The sequence below is a fragment of the Echiichthys vipera genome (assembly GCF_963691815.1).
Source record: "Echiichthys vipera genome assembly, chromosome: 5".
Lineage (NCBI taxonomy): Eukaryota > Metazoa > Chordata > Actinopteri > Perciformes > Trachinidae > Echiichthys > Echiichthys vipera.
In genome coordinates, this window is record NC_139830.1 from 20,824,230 (window position 1) to 20,843,482 (window position 19,253).

The following is a 19,253-nucleotide window of genomic DNA, read 5'->3' on the forward strand; positions in this document are numbered from 1 at the left end:
TAACCCATCAACATCACAAATGATTGTGCAAATTGACCCAACTGACAAAGAACCAGATGAACCTGAACAAAAAAGGAAATTTGTATTCTACATTTTTTATGTCACATTTTCATTATTAGGCTGATAACTGCTAAGTATCTTAATTACTCAAAATATAAAAGGTGGCTAAAAATGGCAACCATCTTTGGAGTTTCTGCATCCAAAAGCTGCCAGCCTGATAACAACTTTTAAAAGTTGTGTTGTGTTGTGTTGCCTTGAGCCCTTAAAGTCATATTCGGTAAGAATTGAGATACCTTGTTTCTACCGACCTCTTTGGTGGTAAGATGTAATTTCAGATGAGCCCGTTCTTTCAGAGCACTCCACCTTGTCACATTCACGGTCACTATGGGTGTTGACTTTTCTTTTTTTGCTCTTTTGTAAACTTTAAAATGTCTTTGTTTTTTCACACATTCACCTCTACTTCCAGTCCATCCCGACCTTCTGTCCTTACAAGCCTGACTCAGAAGTCTGTAGTTCACAATTTCTGATTACAAGTGAACGCAGCATTATTGGCAGTAACGAGTTCCACCGGCAGACCAACCGCTGTCAGTAGCCTCACCAACATGGCGTCACATTTACATCAAGGGTGGGAATGTCTCCATGGACACACAGATTGGAATACTCAGCAAAGAGACAAGTACAAGTGCTTTAGTTACTGGGTCATATGATCAACCACCATTGTTTTAACTCACTCTTTGATAGATATAACTTAAAACACATTAACTAGATGAAAATCTTACAGATTGTATTTTTAATTGTACCACAGGGTGTAATGGAAAGCCAGTGTGTGAATACTGTTTTAAGGACTCCTTAAATACTTCTAAAACAAAGACATAAAACTTTAAGATTAAATATGTATGAATAAATAGGCAAGAATCAGAGTAAAAGTTCTAAAAAAAAAAACATGCTTAGTTGCAATTTATTAAAGCAGCTGCTAATGCTAATGTTGCTATCTGCCGTGCAATTTGGCAACTGCATGCTAAAAAACTTGTCGTATCAAAATCTTGTGTTTGCAGCTTAACGCTGCTACCAAGTAGCCAAGAGTTAAATATTTGTAACTCAGCTAATCTGCTCCATCAGGACAGTATGGGTGTGTGGACTGGCTGACTGACACTGCTGATAAAACAAAGGACCCAACAATTGGCATCACATTCAAATGTTACTAAACTCTGGTGCAATATCAATTGCCCCTCAGTGAGAAAACAAAGAACAAAAAAACTATACAATACAAAAATCTCTCATGTTAACTATTAAAACTGTTGCAGAAAATGGTATGCTCATGTAGGACCACCACTCCTGGCACAAAACTGATAAAGGAAATAGGTTTGAGATCCTTCAAAGTATGGAAGTTTCAATTCCAAACAATTTACAACCAAGATCAATACAAATTAGTGCCAAATCTGAAGAATTTCCTCAGGTGTTCCTGAGAAATCCCGTTCACAGGATGGGACGGACAGGCAACCTAAAAAAACATATATGTCTCCGGCCATGGCTATCGCCAAGCACTGAGGTATAATAAGAACAACTTCCACATTACAGTTTGAGTTTGATAAGATGTATCAAACACAGTAACACAACTCCTTGTCATAATTTCTCTGATCTGCTGTTTATCATTTCATATCTCACTTAATTTTTGGGAATGCCTACTCATTAGGATTTTTCTCAATGCTTGATGACTCTAGGTGGGTCCCAGTGATTGAGGTGTCCTTCGTTTATCCTGTAACAAAAAAGGACAGTCTCATATTGCCTAATGTCCTCTCTCTTCCCTTTCGTTATTAATCATTTTGGTACATACGTAGAAATCTAAGGAAAACTGAACAAATAGGGAAAATATGAGAAAATAATAAATATGACAAAAGATGTCATTACAGAAAAGAAGCTGTTTCATGTCAGATGAGGGAACATCTTTTCATTTAAATGTTGTGACTTTTTCTAGTCATAAATTGGGCTGGGTTCACATGACTGTTTCTGCAAAACACAATTCTGTTTCATTAGAGAATGTGAAATACAAAATGATCAATGTTCCTACAGAGCACATCTTCAAATTAAGCTTTTGTAAAAAGATTTTGTTGTCATTTTCATTCTTTCATGTTTTGCAGATTGTGCAACCTCGATTTGCGTCCTTCAACTGCCAGCGCAATGTCAGTGGAATTACTGCAAAGGACATTTTAAAAGCATATGTAATATTCTTCCTGCATATTCGTTCCAGGCTGTGCATAATATTACACGGCTCTCTGTGAGAGCAATTACATGGACATGTGCCTGGGACTGTGCCATCCAAAATGAGAATGATTATAGCCAAGCTCTTATCTTTTTTTTCTCTCTCACATTTCGATTATATTTTATGTTTTTCACGACAGACAGGTATACAATAAAGACAGTATGATAATGCAAGGAGATAGCCAATGAAGTGACAAGACAGAACAGTGGAAGAAGAAGGGCGGGGAGACGGGGGTGCGGTTACATTGTAAAATTATTTGATGCATGTTTTTTAATTTTATTTGACACATAAGGTGACCATTAGAACATGTACACGCATGTAATCTCAACACAAACTCTGCTTTAACACATAAACACAATTTTTTGTTTAAATAAGTTTGTAATTTCTTTAACAGAAAAAGATAAGATGGGCTCTTAATCTTGTTAATCTTAATCTTGAATCTTGTTTAAGGTGCCCATTGTACCTAAACTCCTGTGAATCAATTTAACCACACTAAGAGAATTTGAACAATGGATTATTCAATATCACAATGGTTTTGGGACAGGGAACATACCAGCAGCGGCCTGGCACAAGGTCTCTGACCCTCCTCTCTGCCCCAAATCTCATCCATAGTATTTTTGATGGTAGACTGACAGCCCACACACGAACGTAAATTGGAAACGAGAGATGTGGTGGAAGGCAACAACATGGAGTTGTCACTGGTTGCTGATTCTCTCAAACTAAGTCTGATTGAGAGAAGATCAATATTGGATAAACTTGTCAAACAACTTGCACCAGATCAGCGCAATACAGTTACATTTAACCAGAAAATATGTAACAGAGGTAAAAAATACGATTGATCATTTTGTAACATGTGGCTTGTAAAAATGTCACGGCTAAATGCCTGCTGTGATGGCAAGGCACTATCCTTCTTTCCTTTTCCAAATCAAAGGAACAGATCGAGTCTGGATAAATACTTGACCAAAAGCATCTATTCAAGACAAAAAACAAGATCATACAATGAAAAGTCAGTGGAATTGAATTCTTTGGGAAATTAAATAATGCAACATCTGAAAGAAAAAAATGTATCCTCAGTAACAAAAATGTGTCAATCGTTATCTTTCAAAAAAGTTTTTGCAGTTTACTGAACAGGGACAATATGACCTAGTCTGCGTACATTAAATTTACACAATTTTCTTAGTGTTACTTGCTACAACAGGTTATATTTTTGTATCAGCAGAAAGTCTGCTTAATTTTTGGCCCAGCCCTCTGAGCTTAATGATTAAACGATTAGGTTAATTAATTTGATTATCTCTAAGATAAAGGTATAGAGGTAAGTGGATCAGATAATCTAAATTAATTAATAGAATATCATCAGCATATAAATTAATTTTGAAATGATGTCCACTCATTGAGATACCCATTATTTCTGGATTTTCACCAATAACTCAGGCTAAGGGCTAAATAGATATTAAATGGGATATTGGACATCCCTGCCATGTACCCTGGTGTAAATGGAAAGGGTTGTAAAGAATGCTAGATTCTGACTGATATGATATAAGCTGGCTGACGCCCAGCTACGACTCCCACTTGGTACAGATTTACTAGACATAGAATGACTTTCTCCAAATGGGTAATGACACTTTAGTCAAAAGGCTGAAGGTCTTTGTGGCAGCGGCCACAGGTTCGACTCCGACCTGCATTCATTTGCTGCATATCTCCCCCTCTCTGTTACCCCATTTCATATTTGTCCTCTGTAATAAAAAAAGATTTGACATCTTAAAGGAGGGAGACTACCCATTAATTGGTGGTCTTTCCCCAGGTATTAGAAATGGGCTGGTTGTGCTCGAGACAGAACAGAGGGGGAAAGAAAAACTGTAACCTCCAGCACTAAGCATTGATTATCTAGAGAAAATCTGTTTAAATCATTACATTATAGATGAGAAATGTCGAGTCTAGGATAATAGCAGTGGTCTCTTTGCCATTGGAAGCAACAACTACTGCATTCGCCAAGTGTCCTCATGACTAGCATTAAAAATAAACACTCACAACCTCTATCCGGTTTGCCCAGTCTTGTCCCAGATTCAGCCCTTCTTACTTTATCTCTAGAGGGAATCAAGTGTACTTTCATGACAGCTCAGGCAATCTCCAAGGTGCTATCTGCCAAGATATCATATTACACAGTATCAGCACATATCAGGATCTCCAGTCTGCCTGGGCATGATGTCCCCCTCGATGAGATGTGATTAGCAAAGACAGAACCAACAGGTATCTTGGAGGTCCATGAGGCCTTTGTCTGTGACGTGCAAAGGGATGTAGGTGTGGCTGATTCGCTTTACACTCTCCAGTCCTATCAGGCAATACAAATCATATTCACCAAAGATTACATCAGTGTCACGTCATCACCAGGTGACCAGTAACTGCAATGACACTATGTATGTTAGGTAATATCTACATTACAACACTAAGGGAGGTGGGTTTTTTGTACCAGGCTGTTTTTTTTTTTTATTAGAAGTTAAAGTTTAAAAAAACAGTATTTCAGAAGAAATCAAGTATTATTATTTTGTTTTGTAATTTTGATCTCCGGTGTATGTGTGATATATGAGAGCATATATGAGGATCTCATGGAAAATGAGTAGGTATGAATAAGAGTAGGCATAAATACACACACGCATGCTGGTGCGAAGACACATTCACTCACTCACTTACACCCAGATCTGTTTCTACAGCTCAGCTGTGCTGTGGGTGCCGAGAGGACTGTGACGATGTAAGGGCAAGTAGGCGTTGAAGGCTCCTTCCTAATGGAAGAGTTGACATTTACCCTGAGAGGCTGTGGGCTGTGGCTGCTGCTCCCATAGAAATGATTCAACCTACTGTGCAGAATATAGAGGAATCTATTTTGATGGATGAAGTCTGCTACTGCGAAGGATCTGGCGATGTTTGAGGGCTGTGTGCATACTATACTGTACCTTAATTTACCAACACACTGCAACTGACATGACTATTACTTGAGTCATCTAGGGCCTATTTTGACAGTTATCTAGGATAGTCAATGATGGAGAAAGACAGAAAACAGGTACAACATGTCAGTGGTATAAGCATCTTCCATCACAGATTTTTTTTTGAATCATACATACAAGCACACAACTCCTCAAGAAGGCTCAACAATAAGCATCTCAGAACCAACTCCCTCCAAACCAGCTCTCCTTATTGAACGGACAGAGTGAATCCTGCTCTTGTTCTGGTAGTCGTGTTAAGATACAGATGGAGCCTTCTGTCCCTACTCTGCGTACATTTTGTCCATATTTCTGTCTGTGTCCTGCAAGTTTACAGATGCGTACAGATATGGGAAATTAAAAAATGAAAAGCCCAGACGGACACCCTGAAATAATGAAAGCTATGTTCTTTGTCAATTTCTCTCATCTGTAAAACCAATGTCTGTAATTCTCCGCCCACACTCCAGGATGTATTAACCGCTGCCTGCCATTTTGCCTCCTTCTCAACAGACTCAGGATCGTTATCTCCTCCGTTGTCGCCATGTTTGTTGTTGCTAAATACTTTTTTTTTCAAACTTTATTAAAGTAACTTTTGAATCTGAGCGACGCCCTCTATCGTAAAGGCAGTAACTTAGAACGTAGAAGCATAAATGAGCCTTTACTGTTACTAATTTGTCTTTTTTTTCTTTTTTACTATTTCAGAGTGGCAGTGTGTTTAACATGTACATCACTTTTAAATAATCTTAACAATGTTCTCTATTTAAGTTTAACAACCATGTAAGATAACTACAGCTGACCGTAATGGGTATGTCGTGTCATGCAGATATATAGAAATAAACTTAAGTATCGGAAGCTGGTGTCTTATTTCAGACATTTGAAGATATTAATACATTACTTTAATTTGTTAGGAAGTCCCAAATTGAAAACAAAGTTTCAAACATTTTGCTTAATGTAACCATTATATGATTATGGTGATTTGTTGTGACTCTGTGTCTTAGGATGTTAGACACCAATTATGATGCTGTTTTGAGATTGTTAGGAATTGCAAATCCCTTAGTCATAACTGTACTAAATGCTGGGGCTGGTTGGCCATCTCTGACAATGTGCAGGCTTAGTTGCTAAACTATCTTAATTCATAAGGACATTTTTGGGAAAGCTTCTTTCCTACTCTTGTTTCTATTTTAATCAGAAATGTGGGCCTTATTATACGGTAGTCTGAAGGATATATATTTTTGTTATTCTGCAGAAAAACTTGAAACTAAGGGAATTGGGAACTGAGTGGGTTTAGGGCAACTGCCAGATTTAGGGTAAATAAACATTCTGGTGACTGTCGAGGCTTTCAGTAACACATTACTCATTAATTACTTAATTAATTAATTGACCTCTCTACTCCTCTCTTTTCTGCTATCTTTCGCTCTTTTTTCTGTTTAACTATGTTTTATTGCAACTTTATGTTCACTAAATTGTACCTCTGATGTTCATGTATCTGATGACAAACATATTCTTAATAGGTTTGTATACTTTTATTGACTTCCTTATTTTAATGCTATTTCAGTGTCTTATCTTTTGTGTGTTAGGGTGAGAGGGTTCATTTTGTTCTTTTTTATGTCTGGTCTACGTACAGTACATAGTAGTAACCTCACCCAATCATTTTTTTTACCACAATGATACTCTAAATGATACACTAGTGCAACACTTGGGCATTGTAATTTATAATAACCCAAACAGCCCTCAATCTCAATAGGTAAAGACTGATAGGGCAGGTGACATATTGTTGCTTTAGACGGCCTATTCAACAGTTTGTAAACCGAAGTGTGTGATAAAAACACTGTTCAAATAAAATCACAAACCTTTCTGACATGTGGCCACAGCAGTTCATCAATCGAACAGCTGGGCCAAGCTACCTGCATGAGCAGCGTGTTTGCGTCGCTGAACCTGTTGCTTTCTTTTCTGCGGCCATGTTGACAGGTTTGAGCAGCGACATAGCCCTCCTGTGCAATGTGGCTCAGCTGCGTGTTGGCTGTGGAACATCTAGAGAGTCGAGGTCCTGTCTATTTTAACCGCAACATGCTCGGTTCACATCAAAACGAGTAAAATGTTCGTTAGACATTCATTTTGACTTCACGACAGTGCTTTCACTGCGGTTTTAAATGTGTAAAATATGTCACAGAAATTAAACAAATATTGAAATATTACTCGTCACTTACAGCTTCTGTGTCATTTCTGTGGACAGTCTCTACCTTTTCTGTCTAAAACAAATTAAAATGACACGTATAATGAAATGAGACATTCTACTATTCATGAACATTATCATAGGCAAACTTAATGTAGAAAGGCAGCACTGCTGCAGCAGTGCAAGTAGGCTCTATGTATAGTTAGAGGACTCCTTTTCAGTAAAAGAATGGAATGTTTCATTTTTCACTTCACTTGTTTTTTGTTTCAAAAGCAGGAGCCGTTTGGCCTTGTGTGCTCAGCAAACTTGTCGTTTAACCGCCAAACATCAGAGAACAAGACCTTCGGATTAGGTTACAAGCCAATATGTCCATGTAGAGGCCCAGGGTCTTTGTGGCAGGGGAACAGAGACAGAACGTTAAATGCTAGAGCTGTCCCCAGGACAGAGACACGGTGGCATCTCCACACATCCTGCTTTCAGCTGCTCTCTTTATATTCCCTCTCTGTCAGAAAAGCATCAGCAGTAAATATTGAAGTAAGTTCATAAAAGTATCTTTCAAAGCTTGGACGAGACAGCTGGCATACCATCAAAGGCAATAAAACATATGGTACAGTGACAGCACATGCCTCATTGCCTGCCTGCACAAGTTAACAATTTCTTCATTTATTCTAAAAGCTTTTTCTCTTTTGTTTACTTGTGAAGTCTTTGAATTCCCATGACCATGTCAACACAGAGGGAGTAAAGAATGAAATGAAATGGCACAAAGAGAATCTGATAAAGGAGGATGGCAGTGTAATAAATGGACTGCTGCTTTACATAGAGTGACATGGTTATTTAGACGGCAGGCATTAGAGGAGGTGGGAGTGTACAGAGTAATCTACTTTCCAGTATCAGGTGGGCTCCCATCTCAAAGAACTCGGGTGTCTGTAATTGCATAGCATCAATTGGAAACTAACCAAAACCTCTGTGGGTTAGTAATGACATGTTAAAATCCAGGAATGTTATGGAGTTGTATTGAAAGTACATCGACCTAAATACAATCTAATTACATAAAATAGTACATCATCTCTAAATTTGAATTATGTATGTTTTAGATATTTAAACGTCATCATCTAGTGTGTAGTTTGGTTAGAGGTTCTTTAGCCAAACAATGAATATAGATGATATTTCCTGAATTTCTCTACATATTATCTCAGAATTGGTCATGACAAGTTTTCTATAACAATGGTAATGTACATGAAAAATGAAAAAAATAATTCACTGGAAAATGTCTTAACTATATAATGGCTAACAGTTTGATTGATAGAGACCTGATAAGTAAGGCTGCAACATTATGACAAAGAATGTCTTTCGCCTGGTTGTTAGTATGAATGTGAAATAGAAAGACGGAGAAAGGGGAAGGACAAGATAAATAGTTATGGATAACTGGATGGATAGACAAAGAAAGGGAGAGGGATAAAATTTGAAAGAGAAATGTAGCATGTATCCCATTAAGCATGGTACATTGTGACTGTAAAAGTGCGCGTATGTGAACGGTATGTGTTTTGGTCTAAGTGTAACTGCAGCATGGCTATGATTCAGAGCAGCTTGTCCTCATTAAGACTTAGCATCCCCTCCCACTGAAGCGCCTTACACTGAGGGCAGCTTAGCCCTTTCATCCCCATTTTTCATATGGACCTCAGCCCTGTCTCCCGAGTACGAGGGACTGTGGCAGTGATGGTGATGGCAGAGGCCAAACTCCTGGGACCTCTGGTAACCCTTGCCATAAGCTGGGTGACACAAGGTTAGCTGCCTGCTGTGCCAACATCCATCACTCACTCTCTCCAAACCCCGACCTCCAATGATATACTGGATCCAAATTCATCAATGCAACAGTTCGCTTGGTTGTTGCCAAATTAAAGATCTCAGAAACCGTAGCTGCTGCAAGTCTGGTTTAGATGTTTCTTAACAACTGATGTGTCTATGTGTCTATCTCTGGAGTTTTCCATGAGATTCTTAGCAGAACATCACGGTTTCTCTCAAATGATCAGTTCCATCTATTCCATCCATAAACTACCAGAAGTTAAACCTTAGAAGGGATCTGCGATTTTCTAAGTTAAAGATAAGTGGATTTCTTTGGTGCCATTATATGCAGACATTTGGGCTTCACCATACATTGCAGCTTCCCATCCTATGGGCGTAGACTTTTAAGAAGCACTGAGTGGCTACGGCAGTTATAATTCGTACTCTGCTGGCTTTACTTCTATATCCGCTACCTACTCATAGAATCTCAAATAACTTAAAGGGAACTTACCATACTCAGGTTAATACTTGTATTTTGTGTTTCTAGTAAAACATGTTTACATGCCTTTGTGTTCAAAAAACTATTTAATTCTCTCATACTGCCCTTGGCTGCTGCACCTGTATTCACCCTCTGTCTAACACGTTCTATCACCTAAAAAAAAGTGGAGAACAAACTTCTTGAACAGTCTTGATCAGTTCCATCTATTCCATCCATAAACTACCAGAAGTTAAACCTTAGAAGGGATCTGCGATTTTCTAAGTTCTTGTGTTGAGATTATTATCAAGACAATTCTGACTTCCATGGCACTATCTCTCTAGTTACAGTAATATGAAGTAAAAACAGACTTGAACCAAGACCTTAAGTTCCTCTTTACAAATGTAAGTGTAAATGGTGAGGAGATGGTGTTGACCTTAGATTTGCTCCAGAAAACCATTAGACGGAATGTGGCTGTCAACTTAAACTGCCATTCAGGTCCAAGAATATTTTCAGTTTGGCTGGTCAGGTTATGTACACAAAATAAATTAAAGATAAGTGAATTTCTTTGGTGCCATTATATGCAGGCATTTGGGCTTCACCATACATTGCAGCTTCCCATCCTATGGGCGTAGACTTTTAAGAAAGACCCTGTGCTGGTGTTTTCTGAGGTATGGACAGATTCATGACTATCCTGTTCTTATGTGCCTACCATCGTCACAAACTGTCTCTATTTGTCAAAAGATGGATACATCCAAGCCAGAGCTAAACCATAATTGCTGTTTATAAGAACTTTCATCTTATTTTCAAAGTGTTGGCCACCATTCCTACCAGTAACAAAAGATTATACCAGCCAAGTTAAAGTTTTGTAAACGATGTCACAGCTTTTAAACTAATACTGTATTTGAAGTGAAATAAATCATATCCGATCCGGGCATATTAAAATCGCTGCATGAAAGTATGAGAATTAAAGTGTGTGAGTGTGAAAAACAATTTGGTTGCACCAGTTATTGACACCAAGGTTTGCAAAATTCCCTGTCTTTCAGTACAAAAAATACTAATATTTCAATATGAAGGCATACCAACATATCATTTTTAAACGAGGAACTTCAGTATTGTATCATGTAGGTCATGAAATATAAGGTGTGCTTAATTTAGAAGGCTACATGTGTTATTTCAATGTGTCAAATAAGTAATTAATCAACATTTAGGTAAATAAGTATCATATCAAACTCAGTTTCGGCGCTATCCAATAAAGGACTTGGACCGGGGGCAAAAAAGCTTAGTAGTAACTTAATTATTACCGAAACTGGCTCTTGTGAACATCCCACAGTTTGCAGACCGACTTCGTGCATCAACTTTGACCTACTGTAAAGAACTAGATCAACATCTAGTGGATCAACATAGAACAATACATCTACAGTCAGAGATGTGTGCATGGTTTTTGCATTGAGGGATCATTACTGACATTCAGGCAGGTTTTCTTTCAGTTTACCCTCCAAATAAAGTGGTTTAGAAAATCCGTCTGTTGTTTTCATCTGATCGCATGACCACTCTTTTCTTGTCTTGTCTGACTTTGTTATAGATGTATAACTATGTTCTCAGATCTCAGCAGTTAGTATTTTAGTGACCAAAGTAACTACTGTATCATAACTAACAGGAAAGGGCAAAGCTGCAAAAACAAGACCCAAGTTGTACTAAACTTGATATGTTCAGTTTGGACAAAAAAACCTGCAATTGTATGATCCTAGAGATAACCAACATGTTTATCTAGGATCTGTGTTATTTTATAGGGAGACAATATTGCTCAAACTCAGCTGATTTCATTCAAAGTACATACGCAACCTGTCAATCTGTGCGCAAGATATTTAGTACTTCATAAAGGCTCTGATGTTCATCAAGGATTTAAAAAACCCATCTGTTAAATTTGAAAGGACTAGAATGTCAAAGAAAATTCTTAAATACGTAGTAAGACAGCACAGAGGGAAGCAAAGAAGCTTAAGGGAAACTATATAGCAGTAGCTAATGAAGGGAAACCGTGAGAACCATTTTCTCTGCTGCAAAAAGGGTAGAAATTGTGTGGATTCTGAAGAGAGGGTGAAAAATACAGAGGGACGAGAGATAGAGGACACGATATGAAGACAGTGAGAAAAGCAATTAGTGTCAGCTAATTGCTCTCATTAAAAGAGATGGGGCTGATTTTGCGGATTTCATGATGGACAGTAACAATTCAAAAATGTAAATGTGGACTGCTTGGGTGCAAACGATGGTCGGTCTGAGTCTGATGGCAGCAGGTCTGATAAGACCACACTAGTGATAAAAAAAAGTTGAAATGACAGATGATGAGTGATAGAAAGATAAAGCGATAGATGTGTGATACAGCTGGAGAAAACATGAGAACAAAATGATCGAGTAAAAAGGGAAGATAGATAAAAGAGTTGAGGCAAATGAGAAAGGCAACCCGCCCTGCCCTTTTGAGGAAGAACTTTTAACATGTATATAGTACATAAATAAATGTGTATTTGCATAGTAATAGTAGTAACAGGAAGAGCATAATATTGCAGTCAAACTTATGTAATCCAGGTTTCCTGTGTGAAATCAGATATCCACCAAGCCTGAAAAGTTTATGGCAGCTCCAACCATTCTGTTCTTCATCTTGTCCATCTCGTAATCAGGTTAGTATTGACTAAACACCTATGAAAAGAACCCACTGTTTAATGATAGCTGCCATTTTCTTTGAGCAAACACTTAGCCAAGCAAGAAACAGAGGCCAACTGAAGGTGCAATGAGACTACAGAGACAAAAACCACAGAGAAAATTTGAAAAAGAGAGCAGATTTTTCTTATTCTTTATATAGGCTCTAACATAAAAGTTTTTCAGAATATGTCTTTCTATTAAGCATGCACACATTTTATTTATCACAGAGTAAGTCCTACCAAAGCATAGTGCAAAAGGGCAGATTGATTTTGAGACACTTCTCACTGTGGGATGAAAAATTAGAACTTTGGTGTCTTTGTGACAGAATGCTGGTGTGCAAAAGGGCATACAGTATGCAGTCTGAAACAAGATGTAATTAACAAGAATAAGATATCTTCCCTTCTACGACTGTGAGCAAGGGAAGCTTTGATATCTGCTCTATCCTAAAACAGCCCAATCACGGCTCATTTTCAAATGCGAAGAATTACGATAAAGCTCTTACTCTTGTAAGAAGCACTGAGTGGCTACGGCAGTTATAATTCGTACTCTGCTGGCTTTACTTCTATATCCGCTACCTACTCATAGAATCTCAAATAACTTAAAGGGAACTTACCATACTTAGGTTAATACTTGTATTTTGTGTTTCTAGTAAAACATGTTTACATGCCTTTGTGTTCAAAAAACAATTTAATTCTCTCATACTGCCCTTGGCTGCTGCACCTGTATTCACCCTCTGTCTAAGACGTTCTATCACCTAAAAAAAAGTGGAGAACAAACTTCTTGAACAGTCTTTTTGTTCAACTTAAATGGACAGTGAACCATATTTTTTGTCTGATAGTTCCATGAAAAATTCCCCATTAGGCGCAAACATGCATCCATGGCATCGGTGAAGTCTCATCCATGCACCAACAGCACAAAATCGGCTGAGAGCTGAGGTGATGGTGAGTGGTCGTGGTAGCAAAACAGACAGGCCACAAACATTAGCGACCTGCCACTCAAATTGTCCACACCCTTAATTATGCAGAACTTAATATCATTTAAACGGGTTAATTATTTCAAAATTCGCAACAACAAAAGTGTCTTTTTACCAGGCTGCAAACATATTACAGCCAGGGACTGACATTAATGCAGTAGAGCAGCACTAGCCATGGTGAACATTTACCAATAAAGGCTTCAAAATCAAACTACACAACCGGACCAGCAGGAATGTGATCCCAAACTCTGGAGAAATGAACAACATCAGCATCCAAGATTACAGCTTTCCTTGGCATTAGCATGTAGATAAATGTAACAGTGTATGTAAAATCTAAACAGTGCAGTACTGTTCCTGGAGCAGATGACCATTAATAAAGACAGCAATCCGGGTTGGCTTCACCTCAAGGCGAGACGGAGCTTTCAGGACAGTCTGAGGTTTTTGCATATATTTAACTCATTAATTGAAGCTTTGGCCAAGTTTAATATGAACATCTGTTATGTAACATTATTAGGGCTGTGAAAGTTAACGCAATTATAAGAGGAATTTGCATCATTAGGTTAATGCCACTACTTTTTTGACACACGATCAACGTGCACACATTCTCTGATTATAACCCTCGACCCGCCCTGTAGATTGGGAATCGGGAAGCGATACAGCAGTACCATCGTGGAGGCAGAGGCAGAAAAAAACAGAAGAGAAACAGAAATGAAAAGAGGTTCTTTTGGATAGCAAGTTATCTGCATTTACTGTCCATGTGTACTGAGTTACCACTGGAGTACGTCTAAAATACTATTTGCTGGCCTAGCACACAGCTGTTGCAGGGAGCCCTCCTCCCCCTTGCCAAAGGCAGACCATGCTGAATAGTTTGCACTACGTTGTGGTAAAATTACTAAGTAATGTTACAATCAGGTCAAAAAGCCTTTCAGCTTGCAGTACCTTTGATGTTATTCTGGAGAATATTCTGGACAGTATTTGTCATTGTTTTGGATTGTTAAAATAAAAAATAATAATAAACATACATTTGCATGAAGCAAGCATGTTTGTCCCCTCCCATGTTGATAAGAGTATTAAAACTGGAAAAAAAATCCTCTTTAGGTACATTTAGAACAGATAAAAAATTTGCAATTAATCGCAAATTAACTTTGGACAATCATGCAATTAATGACAATGAAATATATGAATCGAGCATATGCTATTAAAGCATAATAAGTCTCCTTTAAGCAATCAAAATAACCACCTTACCTCTCAATTATGTCAGCAATGACACAGGCAAACATCTGCAGGCCCTCTGGAAGCTGCAGAGCCACTGGAGAAAGTACAAAAAGGCAGTGAAGTTACATACTTGCATTAGAATGATGGCAACATGTTATTTTTTAATAAATCCTGGACAGTACAGTTATACATAGCCCAAAAAACCCAAATCCCCCGTCCCCTGCCCAGTTTCACAGAAGTTTATGTCTCAAAGCTGGAATTTAAAATCTGGAACAACTGATGGGGCTGCCTAAAAATTAAAATAAAGCAACCAACTAACAACCGTTGGTCCTGCTGATGCTTTTGCACGCTGACAACAGGAGACCTACTAATCTACTGATGTTTAAAACCAGCTGAGATGAACCAACGTGAAAAACTTATTTAGGGCAGGATTTGCTAAGTGGCTTGTGCACCATTTCAGGCTGTGCATCGAGAGACAAGCATGTTTTTTTTATTATACAGGCAGAAGGGCTTGGAAGCATCTCATGCAGTGGCGGCTGCTGGTCTTTCAAGGAGGGGAAGCTAACTTTTCCGGCCTAAATCATAAATGTGTTTGTTTATTTATATGTAAATTCTACCCATTGTTCCTTTTCAAGAAAATGATCTGTGACCTTATCGTACCAACTTGGTGTCTTTTCCGGGGACTTGACCAGTGTCCTCTCAACGGCCAGCAGAGCTAGTCTGCTTAAACGGCCTTGGCCCAGCTGGAGCTGCTGCGCTAGGCTACTGTGAAGAGTGATCGCCTGTGAGTTTGAGTGATCCTGACGAGGGAGAATTTCTGTAGCTGCCGCTGTTCGTTGGGGAAAAATACGCAGAGTGACAGAACAGAGTTGCCAAACCCAACGCTAGTCGTTTTTAACAAAGACAAGGTCGCTGGGGATCGGTAAACTCTCCGGATCAGTTCAGAACAACAGAATGAAAAACTTGGAAAATGCTCATCCAATCATCATGCAGAAGCCAGCCCACTGCCCAATAGACCCCCAGAGACGCTGAGCGTCTGATGGGCGGGACAAAGCCCAGCATTTATCAGACCGGTCAGTTTTATGCATATTCCTTTAAAGAAAAAAAATCACATCAATGATAACTGGGGAGATTGCAGATTCTGCTAGATTTGCTGCTAATGTAAACGCAGAGATCAATATTGCAGATTGTTCACCTGTCAGTAGAAGGTACGCATATCAAAGGATGGGTGTAGAAAACAAAATTGAACTAACATGTTTCCCATAGAGGCCTCAATAACATATATGAGCTTGTGAAAGCAAGCTGCTATTAAGCCTCTGAGTGAAAAAAGACTCAGTAGTAATAAACACAATATCAGACCATTTTAAAACACCAAAGAGGTAGCAGTGGTAGTTATGAAGGTTGAACTGTAAAATAATCAGCTATAAGCCAACGTTCCCTTTAGAATACTTCCTTAAATCTCAGTTTAGAGTAAAGGCTTTTACTAAATTATCTTTTATTGTTCTAATTACATAATTTTGTCAGTTGATCCTTCTGAAGTTACCTCTCTGTGGTAGTATGCTACCCTTTTTGAAGTCTTGTATTTTCTTCATTTTATTTATTTTCACATCATTCAATCTGTTATGTTTGTTTCCTTGGATGATTTTTTTAACATGACTAACTGCTTTGATTTGACATTCCTATAAATAAAGATGATTGTATGTGTTAACATGGCAACATGTTTGTTTTTTTCAAAGACTTCAACACCAATCAAAATGTCCCAGCATCTTCCTCTCAGAATTGGTATTCAAAATAGATCAATATCTATATGTCCTTTGGGAATTTCTTAGCAGATATATTATGTAGTTTTTGCATTAAATATCCCATATTATTTGGAAGATCAAGAATTAGTGCACATTAATCCGACCCTCTTGTCATCAAATAAATATGATGACATCTTGGTATCAGACACTAATAAGATATTGATGATGTCAAGTATAGACCTGCAAGGAAGGACGGGAATCAGAGCATGAAATGGATGAGGAGCAAAAGACGAGAATGAAAGAGAGGAGATTAATAAGGAAAGCAAAAATGCTGCTGTCAGATGGCACACACCATTTAATAATACATTCCTTACTACTTTTGGTCATATGGGTTTTCAAATTTTCAAAATGCACAGTGTAACATTTTGTACCAAGTAAGGTCACACCTATGATGATAATTTTTGATAAATGTCAACTTTTAATCAATTATAAAAAAAATAATTTTCTGTTAATTTACTCATCCATGGATTGAAAATTTCAGCAAATATTACAATGAAAAAAAATGCTTTGCACGAGGAAAGAAAAAGCAGAATAAATTGAAATTCAATTACAATTTTCTAGCAACAAGTATCAAAATCTTGAGCCAAATTTTTAGGAGGATGATAAATATGAACATAATTTGGCTTGCATCAATATAATTGGTCATTTTAATCAAGAAAACATGTTTATCTGAATTGTCAAAAGAGGGATTCCTTTCAGACATTAATTTCACACCTTTTGATATAAAAAGAGCACTAAAATGTCAATATGTGATTAAATAATTAAATATTAACTAATGTTTTGAAATATACACAATTATGTTTAAATGATTGAAGATTTAGGATTTGTTTTTTATTAACTAGAATGCATTTATAGCTGATTTTTAAATTGAGTGAGAATGTTTTTGTCCGTCTTGTAATCGTGCGGGTTTGGGATTTATATAATACTACACTGTTTGTGTATCAGCAAAGCCTCCGGTCAACAGTTCTCTTTGCCATTTACCCTTTGTGAAGCAGCAATTTATGTATGTAACGACATGATCACAAACATGCATTCACAAAGTGTCAACTAGTTCAGTGTGAAATCCCAGCCACCATGTCAGGCACATGAAGTGAGCACCTGGAGACAAAGGCTTTGTTTCAATCAACCATGACATTTTCTCACAGTCAATCTCTGCCGCACCTTACTTTAATAAATCCATCAATGTCTCAGTAGACACTTACAATTCGAAGACACTGAGTTCAATGTTTTCACACGACTAGGCCTGAAAAGATTTCAAGACTTCAGGGCCAGACAGCATTAAACAATAAAAGCTGGGACGGACAAAAGGCCAATGAGGTTGAGGCTAGATGGCCATGAGTTGGAGTGATAGCTGGGGCAGTGTGAAGAGGAGGAGCGAGAACACTTCTTATTGATGAAAGGTTAAGGGATCACCAAGCGCTCATGCAGACAGTGAAAGACAGGTCATTACCTAGAAAAGGCCAAGTTTATTAAGAGAGAAAGGTTTCGGAGCACACCTCTGCCACAATTGACAGAAGCAAAGAGCTTTCTCCATCTGCTGCCCCCTGCAAAAGGTGAGTCAGATGCTAGAGGTGCGACTGGCTGTTTGAATGCATGTTTTGATAAGCTGCTTCTACCTTTGGAAGTGCACTCCTGCCCCCATAAAACAGAGGACCTGAACCACACAGACAAAATTAGACAAGAGTAGTTGATTTAACAGCTTCATGTGTCACTTGTTTGCATGGTCAACAACTCCAAGAAAGACTTAATGTTGACCACTGTTACATACAGATAGCTTCAATCAATGTGCAGTGACAAAAAGATCACCTTTGACTAACATGAACTGCCAATCACCATATACATGACATACCTATTGTTGTAACACTATGGGTGGTACAGGTAACAAGAAAGCTACATGTGGGATAAGGTTAAAAAGCAGAGACAGGAGGTAAACCAATAAAGTGCTGGAAAGACCAATTTATCAGTGAAGAGCAGACTCAACGGACAAAGCCAAGGGATAACATGGTTAGGGAGACTAGAATGGGGCTATATTAAAGTTTTATTGTGTTATAGTTAAAACAATTTTAGAGAGGTGTTGATTTAACTTTAATTTACAAAGTTTGCTATTGTGTTGTATCACATTAGACACTATACATTTAGTCTAACCTTATTTATACATTCAAGTCTGCATCAAGACATTTAAAATATGTACAAAATACAATTTTTTCGCTTTTTATGTGGGGGAAACCATGTTAAACACAATATTAATCATAACAAACTCTGAAAAGGGGATAGAAGCACAGCTACTGTTTTTCCCCTCATTGAGAAATTCTGGACATGGCCTCACCCAAACCCACCGCCCGTGCTCGCGGTAGGTTGAGGTCAAATTCATGACTACATTCTAGCTTCTCCCCGAGGTTGATCGGTGAAAGAGCAGTGTGCATCAAAATGGCTTGAACATCAGAGAGACTCAACCATTAGACCTACATGTTTGAGCCGGCTTCAGATAAGAAGCGGCAGGGAAGCCACCTCATGGAGCCTGGCTCGTGGAACTTCTTGTGCCTTTACCCCAGCATTGCAGGACAACACATTTTCTACATGATATATTAAAGGGCTCAAGTGTATATAGGACTTTTGTTTGGACAACAAGTTTGCGTCCTTTGGTCAGTTAAGCTTAAAAAAAAACATTTCCAATGCATGTAACTGAGGGAAAACATCCCCCACTTTGAGTCCACTTGTGAGAGACACACTCTTTTGAAATTGTTTTCTGTTTTGCCAAAGGGTAAGAAGCTTATCGCCAAACTTGTGAATTATTTCTCCAATGAACCTGTCAGTTGTATTAAGAAGGCTTGGGAAAAAGAAATGTTGTATTTAAAATATGGAGGACTGCAACTCCTGCATTCATAGTTGTTCAATAAATAC

The 19,253-nt window shown here is 38.1% G+C and overlaps 1 protein-coding gene across 2 annotated transcripts in view; it reads right to left on the bottom strand.

Moving 5' to 3' along the window:
- Window positions 1-19,253, bottom strand: part of dph1 (diphthamide biosynthesis 1) — a 68,828-nt gene that overhangs the window by 33,874 nt on the left and 15,701 nt on the right. For both annotated transcript variants that reach the window (XM_083914507.1, XM_083914506.1), the window contains exon 3: window positions 14,581-14,644. In XM_083914507.1, the coding sequence (XP_083770633.1) occupies window positions 14,581-14,644 (64 nt within the window). The remainder of the gene's footprint in view (window positions 1-14,580; window positions 14,645-19,253) is intronic.